Below are 11319 nucleotides of genomic sequence, written 5' to 3'. Positions count from 1 at the left end.
GAACTTGTCGGCTTCTACACGCTTGTGAGCCATTTATCTAAGATAAATTTCTCTCTCTCTCTCTCTCTTTCTCTCTCTATAAATATATATATATATACTTTGCTGGTTTTTGTGTTTCTCTAGAGAACCCAATCCAACACACTGAGCAAAAGAGTATGGAGAACCCAACACAGAAATGGGGAGAATGCTGATACATTGTGGGGATAGCAACCAATGTCAGGAAATAATCTGTGTATAAATTGCTGAATAGGAAACTAATTTGCTCTGTAAACTTTCACCTAAACTACAAGAAAATATGGGAGGGGGGAGCACCTTTCTGGATCAAAACAGAACATTGTCCAATTCATTCGCTTTAGCACATCAGGTAGGATTAATTGCTGGAGAAGGATATCATGTTGGTGAAGGGCGAGTGAGGAGCAAGACCCTAGGATAGATGTATTGGCACATTGCTACAACAATGAACTGAAACATGCTGGTAACTGTGAGGATGACACAGGACTGATTTGTTGTACATAAGGGTACGATGAGTCAGAGTGAACTCTATAGCAGCCATCTATCTATTTGTATACTGATATCTTAGAGATATCAGTACAAGTGCTTCAGTGTTTTTATTAGCAGAAAATCAAACCCAAACTTCAAGCTAGTGACTTGTCTTCCCATTTACACTCACACTACTATTTAAAATAACCAGTGAGAGGTGCAGTACCCGGGAAGTCCCTAGGATTCCTACTCTTCTTGATAGCTCATCCATAGATTTACAGGCTTTTCATATTTTGCTGCATTGTTAGTTGTTTTCAGTGGAAGGGTGGTTTATGGTATCTAGTCTGTTGTGTAGCCAGCGACAAGAGACCTAGCCTTTCTCCTGAATTACAGGACTTAGAATCTTTTCCTTCAAAGCTCTCCAGCTGAATAAGAACAATTGAGGCTGTGTCCGTAGCCACAGTCCTGAGAGAGATGCCCCATTCTGGTCCCATCCTCTTTGGAATCATTTAGCACTGAGGACTCAGACTGGCATGTGACTCTCTGACAGCGGCATTATGTTGGGTCCTCCCCCATCAAATGCTGCACCTCCTTCTGTCACAGGCTCCAGTGCCCCACATCTTCCAGCTTTTATCCCAGATACCAGAGCCTCTGTAACTGCCCTATTTATACGTGGTCATAGCTTTTAGTCAGTGAGCCTCATGTCTCTATCCTGCTTTTACTTCCTGTCCCAGGTAGAACAAAACCAGTTGCCATCAAGTCAACTCCAACTCATGGCAACCTTATGTATGTCATCAGGGTAGAACTGTGCTCCATCGGGTTTTCAATGGCTTTTTTTTTTTTTTTTTTTTTTTTAAGCAGATTACCAGGGCTTTCTACCAAGGTGCCTCTGTGTGAACTTGAATCTCTAACCTTTGGGATAGTAGCTGAGTATGTTAACCATTTGTACCACCCAAGGACTCCTGTCCCAGGTAGGAAGGGGCACTGTGCTTGAGTTCTACCCTGAACACTCTAGGACACTGATTTTTTTGTCCTCCCAACACCTACCCTCCCAGAACACTGATATTTTTTTAGAATAAACAAACCAGTCTCTGAGTTCCTGCTCTATGACCAGAACCTTGTGACTCATGGAAGTGAGGATGAGGTGGCAAGTTTTGAGACTAAAAGGTGGAAGTCTGAACCAAAAAGAGAATGTGACAAAACTGGGGTAATGCTTTTTGAGTGAGGCTGGGTGTAGAAGGACAAGAATTTGTCCATGGGAGACAGCCTGACCTCTTGTATTTATTATTGCTAATCATCACAGAGCTCTGATAGCATAGCGTCTAAGGCACTTGACTGCTAAACAGAAGGCTGGCGGATGAGTAGACACGAAGGCACATAACAACAATCATCACAGAAGCAAACCTTCCTTTTTAGTCAGGGTTTTCTCAAAGAGCCATCATCGAGGGCCCCCTTGTGTCTGAAAGAATTAAAACCTGAAAAGCAATCCTTGCAAAATGGCTGAAGGCCTATATAAACAAACAAAAAAAACACCTCCCTTCCATCTAGTCCATTCCAACTCATAGCAAGCCCCCCACCTTGGGTTTCTGAGGCGGTATCTCTACAGAAGCAGATTGACCAGTCTTCCTTCTCAGGAGTGATTGGTGGGTTTGAACCACCAGCCTTCTGGTTAGCAGTCAAGTGCCTTAGGCACTGCGCCACCAGAGCTCCCTAAACCTATATAGTAGCCCTTGATTAGCATTAGCAGGAAATGGCACTGGATGGCACCACCACACCACAATGGTCATGAATTTGCTGCCTTCCCATAACACCCAATAATACAGACCCTTGCTTATTATCAAGTAGGTGTCTGACTCCTCCATGTAAATTAAATGCATCTCCTCTCCCACATTCTTTCTTTTTGTTGGTTCTTGCACTCAGTCAGGATCCTGGTCAGGTCCTCAGCCTCTCCCTGAGAAGCAGGAGCCTAGGAATTCATTGTCCCAGCAATGATCTAGTGGTTCACTGCCACCAAGCCTTTGCTCTTTCAGGCATTTTAAATAGAGAGACAGGACAGAGTGCTCACATTGTGTAAGAAGACAAATCACAAATACGAGTTGGTGCTTGATTTTCCTGTAATAAAAACACTGTGGCACTTGCACTAATTGGGACAGCTCTTACTGTTCACCTGCTGTCTGGGATTCTGCCTCCTGCCACTGTGCCACTATATAATAAGTGCTCAATTATATTGGCAAGGATGCTGTCTTGTATCTGGGGCATAAGTCCAAACATGTTTGAAAACAGGATTGACAGTTCATACTTTTAGTTCTGAAATGCAAATATTGTTGTTGTTGTTGTTGTTAAGTGCCACCGAGTCATTTCCGACTCATAGCGACCCCATGCACAGCAGAACGAAACACTGCCCGATCCCGCGCCAGCCCCACAATCCCTGCTATACTTGATCCTATCATCGCAGCCACCGTATCAATCCATCTCGTTGAAGGCCTCCCCCTCTTTCGTCGACCCTCCACCCTCCCAAGCATGACATCCTTCTCCAGGGAATGGTCCCTTCTTACAACATGACCAAAATAGGTGAGACGAAGTCTGGCCATTCTTGCTTCCAAGGAACATTCTGGCTGCACTTCCTCCGGGACAGATCTGTTAGTTCTTTTAGCAGTCCATGGTACTTTCAGCATTCTCCGCCAGCACCACAACTCAAAAGCATCAACTCTTCTTCGGTCTTCCTTATTCATTGTCCAGCTCTCACATGCATACCAGGCGATTGGAAATATCATGGCTTGTGTCAGGCACACCTTAGTCCTCAATGAGATATCCTTGCTCCTCAGCACTTGAAACAGTTCCTTCACAGTTGACTTTCCCAATGCTACACGTCGTCTAATGTCCTGACTGCTGCTTCCGTTGGCATCGATTGTAGAACCAAGCAACGTGAATTCTTTGACAACCTCAATCTTCTCTCCATTTATTGTGATGCTGCTCATTGGTCCAGTTGTGAGGATTTTTGTTTTCTTTATGTTGAGATGTAATCCATACTGCAGACTGTATTCTTCAACCTTCATCAGTAGGTGCCTTAAGTCATCCTCACTTTCAGCAAGCAAAGTTGTATCATCTGCATATCTCAGGATGTTAATGATTCTTCCTCCGATCCTGATACCACGTTTTTCTTCATATAGTCCAGCTTCTCGGATTATTTGCTAATGCAAATATTAGAAGTCTGCAAATATCCATTTGAGTAACAAAGGACAAAAATAATATATATTTGTATTTGTATTTTCTTACGCAGGTATCAAATATAACTGGAAGGATATACAAATGGTAACTGTTTGCCTGTGGGGAGCAGAACTAGGTGGTTAGCCGGCAGGCTGAAAAGAAGACTTGCAACAGTTATACCTTCTTATGCTTTTTGGCTCTTTAGACCATATGAATATATAGTGAAACCTGTGAGAGCCAGAACTTGATGGGATTGCCTTGTTTTTCCAGGTCTTGCAAGTTTTCTGTGTTTGACAGGGTGCTGGCTTATCACTTTTTTCCTTCTTCTTTTAGTGGAAAATATTTGAGTTTTCCTTCCTTGATAGCTTTCCTCCTTATGCACGTTCTAGATTTCACAGGTTTTAATCAATTATTATAACCCAATATATAGCAGCTCAGGTGGCATAGTGCCCAAGGCATTTGACCGCTAACCAGAAGGCTGGCGGTTCAAACCCACCAGCCACTCCTCAGAAGGAAGGTTGGCCAATCTATTTCCATAGTGATACCACCTCAGAAACCCAAGGAGGGGTCGCTATGTGTTGGATCCAACTCCATGGCAGGGAGTTTGGTTTTTTATATATAGTATCATGAAAGAGCTGGGATCGCTGCAGCCTGGCATCAGTTTAGACATCATGGACACAGCAATTCTAGGGGCAAGCTCTCATTCACAAATGTGCATGTTTTTTAATGGCACAAAGAAAGTGTATTTTATATTTAAAAATTCTTAATTAAAACATTCCAGCAACAGGACAATGATTTGTAAATTCTTTATTCAGCAAATTGCTATTGCACTCATAACTACCACTTGATTTATAATAGTTGAGAGTCATTCACTAGACACTGTTGTTTTTAGACACTAAATATTAAGAAGAGACCAGAGAGATTGTAGAATGGGATCAGGAGAGAAAAAAAGGAGCTCAAAGGAGAACATGAGGTTCTGTCAGTCCTCATTAACTGCAGTAACCAGATCCGATCCCACTTAAATACCAGCCTCCCCAAAAAGGTTTTCAGAAAAAGACTCCATAACCATACTCACCAGACAAAAAAATGTCAATATTTTTAGAAGAGATTTCTTTGACACAAAAGACCCTATATAGAGCACCATGACAAAGCTGGGATCACTGCAGCCTGGCATCAGTTAAGACATAGTGGACACAGCAAATTCTAGGGGCAAGCTTTCGCTTGCAGACATGCATCTTGTTTTATGGTGCAAAGATGGTGTAGACTGTTCTCACGTAGGTGTCATCAGGTGGAGGCTTCTTCTTGCTGCCAGGTTCAAGGAATCTCTTAATTGTAGGTACATTACTTATTTTTACTGAGTACTCCTGAAAAAGGATAACACAAAAAATTCAAGCATAACAACAAAGGTTTTAATTTCTATGAAAATAAGTTTACATAAAATGGCCCATCAAAATTTGTTCAATAAATATTCACTGATGGTGGAAAAAAGCAGCTATTGGCAAAGTTGTAGAGAAACCAAACACATAATGAATGTTAGTGGCAATGCAAAATGGTGCAGTTGCTATGGAAAACTGGGAGTTCCTCACAAAGTTAAACACAGAACTACCATGTTGTTGTTGTTGTTATGTGTCATCAAGTCAGACCTGACTCATAGCGACCCCTCCTTGGGTTTCCGAGGCAGTATCACTATGGAAGTAGATTGCCCCATCTTCCTTCTGAGGAGTGGCTGGTGGGTTTGAACCACCAGCCTTCTGATTAGCAGTCAAGTGCTTTAGGCACTATGCTACCAGAGCTCCCAGAACTAACATATGACCCAGCAATTCCACTCCTTTTCATACTTATTTCAAGAGAACTTGAAAGCAGCAATGCAAACACACACATGTACAGTAGTGTTTGCTGCAGTACAATTGCCAAAAGGTGGAAAAAAACGAAATGTCCATCAACAGATGAATGGATTTTAAAAAGGTGGTGTATAGACATACAATGAAAACGCATTTGACTGCTAACCAAAAGGTCAGTGGTTCAAACTCACCAGCTGCTCCACTGAAGGAAGACGGGGTAATCTACTTCTATAAAGATTTACTGCATCAGAAACCCAATGGGGGTTGCTATGAGTCAGAATTGACTCGATGGCAGTGAGTCTGGGTTTTTATAGAAAGAAATAAAGTCCTTGATACAAAATGGATGAACCTTGAAAACATTATGCTGAGTAAAGTCAGACACAAAACAACAAACACTGTATGATCTTATTTATGTAACATATCATGAATAAGCAGTTTGCTGACCCCTAGTAACCGCCAGCCTTCTGGTTAGCAGTCACCACCAGAGCTTCCTTTAGTAAACAGGAAAGTTCACTGGACTTGGAGATAAAAGGCTAAAACGTCTATTTGAAACCACCAGCTGAGCCATTTTGGCTGCTTTACCCTGGGTCTCTATTTCCTCATGTGTATATTAAAGGCATATTTTTTTAAAGTCCTTTTCTGTTTTAAAATTCTACAATAAATCCTACCAGAATGCTCCAAGAGCAAGCTGAGTCTCCTCGGATCTCCCAGGAAAAAAAGCACTAGGAACTCTTTGGGTTGACATTTAGGCTGCCTCTTATTAGTTCTGAGAAGTTAAGGCTGAGAGTTTCCAATTAGAGACCTCGTTATTTCTGAGAAAGGGAGTCATGCTCCAGTATGAGACTGTTTCCAGTGCTAACCTCTCCTGCCCTCCCATCAGTCCACACAGGACTGACAGATGAGGAATATCTCCTCTCTAAAATTATCTCTGTGCAAACTCTCAGTTGGCAAATTCTCTGCATATGGAGTTTGCTCCAAGAGTATATTTGTGGAACAAAACTAAGATGAAAACTTCTTTAACATGTAAATGATTTTTCAAATCTAAGGACTTGGGGAGCAACAAAACAACACAATTTCAAGTCTGTACTTTCATTTGACTTTGCTGACAGGAATCGAAAAAAATAACACACAGACACACACCCCCTAAGCCAACCCAGACCCAAGAGCTCTGGGCCAATCTTCTAATACATGGTTTTTATTCACCTGAAGGTAAGGAAATACAGAGAGGATATTAGGAACTTTCTCTTCTAGAGCCAAAATGGTTTGAAGTAAAATCACGTCTGCAAGGCTCAGCTGGTTCCCAACGAGAAAGTTTTGTCCATGATCTCTTAAAATCTGCAGGATATCAAGATTTTGTATCAATTAGGATACTTTACATAGAGAAACTGATAAAGTTACTGAATTAGTGCAGTATCTGAGAAGGGGATGGAACCAGGGCCTTGTTCTTTTCATACTTTTTTACATTCTCTTTTCTTTTTGAATTGAAATTTTTTTTTTTTTTTTAATATTTCTTCTAGTTCAAGAAAAGAGGTTTCTGAAGCCCAGAAAAGTGGCTAGAGTAAAAAGAAGAGGAAAAGAAAACAGAAAACACAAAGTGCAAAGGAAAGAGAAACAACACTGAAATGATTCTTCATATCCAGTTATCACCAGGACGCCTGATACAGAATAGCTGTCCAACAAATGTTTGTTCAATGAATGAGGTTGTTTCTGGGCCTTCCTGTGTCTTACACAAGGTGGGAACTTGGTGAATTCAAAGAATGACTGTGTATAAATATGTGAATCCATTCTCTTTCCAGACTTCTGGTGAAGCTTGAGGGTATCCAAGACATCTGGCCGTGTTCTGGGGGCTGCCGGCAGCTCTTATGAGCCCAGGAATATTAGCTCCTTGGGCTTAGCTTTATACCACACTGAGCAGAAAAGGGTGTTTGTGGCAGATCCCTTGTGGTTGAGTGATGCCATGTTCATAGGCTTCTCTGCTACCTACCTTTTCAAACACAGGAAAGTATCTGATCACAGCCTTCTGGGTCATGTTAACCACTTCCTTTTGTTGATCATCTGGTTTTAAGAAAGGATGCATGATAATCATTTCCAGAAGATCCAGTGTCCCCTCCACATACATGTCAATCCTTAAAACAAAGAAAGAAAGCAGTTTTCTGTCTCCCATCTCTGTGAACTCATTGGCTATTCAAAGTGGTCTTTCCTAAGGCCCTGGCAACTTAAGTACTAAGAAGGATTTACCTACACCTGCCTCTTAAGAGCAAAGCTGCGAAGTCCATTCTAGATGTAATCTGGAGAAACATCTGCCTCAAATTAGAAAACATGATTGTCATGACTATCTCTTCTCCCCAGCTCCTGCTTCACCACCCTCACTGTCTCTCACTGTCTCTCAGCATGTCTCTTCACATTTATAAAAGTAGTGAATATCATTTATTCGAATGCTGGGTGTCCATCAGGTATGGTGCCAAACACTCCACATCCATTATCTTATTGAATGTACAAAGCTATGAAGCATGCACTGTTTTTGTCCCCATTGTAAAGGAAACTCATCAGGAAACGGAAGCTTAACACACAGTCCAGGGTCATGCATCTAGGAGTTGGAAGAACCAGGCTTTGAGTTCAAATGATAACCCAATGCACAGTGCCCCAGGTCTAAAAGTCTCAGCAGCTTCCCATGAATCAATGACAATAAATTTGCAAGGAAGATAAAAGCAATACTCTAAAATTAAAGCATTTAAGATGTTGAAACCTGAAACAATGACACCTCAGATACAGGACGGAATACCTGAGGTTCAATTGTTTTCTAAGCTTTACTCAGACTCTCTGAACTGAATTTTCAACTGGTCTTTTTGCCATTTCTGGATCTTTGCTCCCTGTCCCGCTAATGATACAAGACATTATGGAGATGATGTTGGCTGCAAAGTCTGCTAATCAGCTAAGGCCTCAGTAAGCTGACAGTGAGAACACTCAAGAGTGGCCACAGTACAGGGTTTTCTCCTTCAGGTCACTGCCAAAGAGATGGTGCTTTTCTGCTATGTAGTGGAGAATGCTTCGGGTCTGCACCAACTTCATCCCATCAATTTCAACCATTGGCACTTGTTGGAACAGCAGGTGGTTACCTGAGAATGGAAGCACAGATTCCGCATAATCACTTCTCGCCTCCCCCCCCGGCCCTGCACAACAGTGGTCATTTGTATAAAGGGGGACAGTGGGGCCATACCCTTAGGAAATAGTTTAAACCATCCTGATATCCCATAATCTCAATTTCGTTCAGGGCAAACAAGAGCAGATTTAGCCATAAAAGAAGCCTGGAAAGTAACAGTGTTCTCAAGCTTCCCTTTTCATTTTCACCCTCAGGAAAAGACAGCTGTCCACACTGGAGACAAGGTAGAGGGGAACACAGTTAGATATTTCTTTTGAGCTGCATTGGACAAAAAGACAGCTACTGGCTGGGTGTGGCTATTTAAATCTAAATTTTAATTAATTAAAACTAAGTAAAATTTAAAAATGAGTTCCTCCCTCAGACTAGATGTATTTCAAGTGCTCAGTAGCCACATCTGGCTAGTGGCTACCATATTGGAGAGGGCAGTAGAGAACATTTCCATCACTGGAGATCATTCTACTGGAGAGGGCTGATAACGAAACTACATCACCAGCTGATACCCATGAATGCTCCCCTTCTACAGTCACAGACCACTTACTACACAAGTTTTCTGTCATTTGTCAAAAAGTGCCTGTTAATATCTTCAACAAATCTGCATCAAACACTATCCACATGGGTAGAGAGAGATGCAGGGGTAAGATACTGGCAACCTCAAGAAGCTACGGATTGGGGACTGCAGTGAATTGCTTGATGTGGCCCTTCTAGCCATTGTCCTCCATTCTGTGATGTTTTGCCAATCCCATTATCCATGCCTGTGTAGGGTGGTGTGGTAGTTAAGGTCAGGTATCAACTTGGCTGGGCAGCTGGTAGTACTCGTTCCCTATAATGACTGGCAATCAACTCTGTGATGGGATTTAGGTTATTTCTGTTAGGGCAACACAGGTGGAATGCATCTTGAGTCCTGCCTTGCTAGAGGGTATAATTCAAATCACCACCCTTAGCTTCCTTGAGCATATACCTATGAATCTCCTGGGAAGATTCCCCTTCCTCCTGCTCTGGTTTTGTATCTTGGCTCATCCTCATCTCACCCCTGGATTTGGGACAGCAGCCGTCATCTGATCTGCTGATCAAGGTTAATCAAACCCCGAGAATTAGGAGGATCCTCCAGACCTACTCACAGGCCTGGGACTCGCCAGCCTGCCAGCCTCCACCACTATGTGAGATGATCCCTTGGGTGTCTGTGAGTTCTGTGAGGTGCTATAGTGAAATACAGAACTCTAAGACTGGGGAAATTACTGGGAGGAGGAGGAGGAGTTAATGTCTGAAATGATGGAGTGGTGCAATAGTTTGGACTTTGGGACATCTTTAACTTCTGCCTCATGGGGACTGGCCTTGTGCTGATCTTTCTGAGAGAAATTGTTCAAGCAGGGACGGTAGGGGTAGAGGGAAGATAAGTACTCAGCACATGCCTGGTGGCTGCAGGTCAGGGTCATGCATAGACTGTGGCATTATAGTCCTGCAGAGCTGCTCCCTCTCAAGTTCAGTTGAGGCTGGGGACCCTCCTGATGGCTGGTGAGAGGAGGATTCTTATAGGAGTGTTGTTGTTACTGCCTCAGAGTTGGCCCCTGACTCATGGCAACTGCACACACAGTGGAACAAGATGTTGTCTAGTCCTGCACTAGTCCCATTATCAGTTGGGGTCACACTGTTATGCTGTGATCCATAGGGTTTTCACTGACAGTAGATCACCTTTCTTCCTAGTCCATCTTAGCCTGAAGGTCTGCTAAAATGTGTCCAGCATCCTAGCAACTGGCAGATGTGCAGCGGCTATGCATGGAATCAAATCAGGGTCTGCCCATAGGGAAAGTGAAAATTCTACCAGGCAGCCACCACCATTGCCAGGCTTTGGGTTGAATAAGAAACAATTTCTTGGCAACTTTAGCAATCTCTCTTGATTTGCTGGTTTTAGGATACCATTCTCAAGGTTTATGTCATCAGCACCTTTGTCCTCTCTTATAAATATCAGTTCTGTTTCAAAAAAATCATTAAATACAGCTATTTCCTTTTCATACTCACCATTCTGCAATCTCTGCAACTGCTCTCTTGTTTCTAAAAATTCTTCATCAAACTAAAGGAAAAACAAGGTAACCCCACCCCCCAAAAGAAAGAATATGTCATTATAGGTTCAGGTCTGAAAATACCCAGTTAAATTGCCCCAAGAAGGCCAGAAAAAGAACACAGCACCCATATCTTGGTTTCTAGTATCACTGCCCCCTGAAAGGAACCAGGGCTCCTAGGAGAAAGGTCTAGGGCAGGGAAGTGCTTGTTATTCTAGAAAGCAAGGAAGTGCTCAAAGACTAACGGAATGTGTCAAAGGCAACAGTATCCTAAGGAATCCTGGCGGCACAGTGATAAAGTGCTCGATTACTAACTGAAAGGGCAGTTCAAACCCACCAGCTGCTCCTCCGGAGAGTTTTGTGGCAGTCTGCTTCCATAAAGATTACAGCCTTTGAAACCGTATGGGGTACTTCTACCCTATAGGGTTGCTATCAGTTGGAACTGAATTGATGGCAATGAGTTTGGGGTTTTTTTGTTTATCATATCCAACTTGAAAGAACTTCACTAACCAGATTTGGGGCAATTTGAGCTCAAAAAGAACAATGTCAGTTATGGATTAAAACATACACCAAC

General features: G+C 42.5%; 1 protein-coding gene across 1 annotated transcript; it reads right to left on the bottom strand.

Moving 5' to 3' along the window:
- Positions 1-4928: 4928 nt before the first annotated feature.
- Positions 4929-10750, bottom strand: LOC103193151 (glutathione S-transferase A4; the record flags this gene model as incomplete). The annotated part of the gene is made up of 5 exons (XM_007936278.2): positions 4929-5051; positions 6732-6863; positions 7513-7654; positions 8512-8644; positions 10705-10750. Coding segments are annotated over 5 exons (576 nt in total), but the record flags the coding sequence as incomplete, so codon positions are not given.
- Between the last annotated feature and the right edge of the window lie 569 nt (positions 10751-11319).

Source organism: Orycteropus afer, unplaced genomic scaffold (assembly GCF_000298275.1).
Source record: "Orycteropus afer afer isolate SDZICR_OR568_19922 unplaced genomic scaffold, OryAfe1.0 scaffold00034, whole genome shotgun sequence".
Lineage (NCBI taxonomy): Eukaryota > Metazoa > Chordata > Mammalia > Tubulidentata > Orycteropodidae > Orycteropus > Orycteropus afer.
This window is presented reverse-complemented; position numbering and strand designations above follow the sequence as displayed.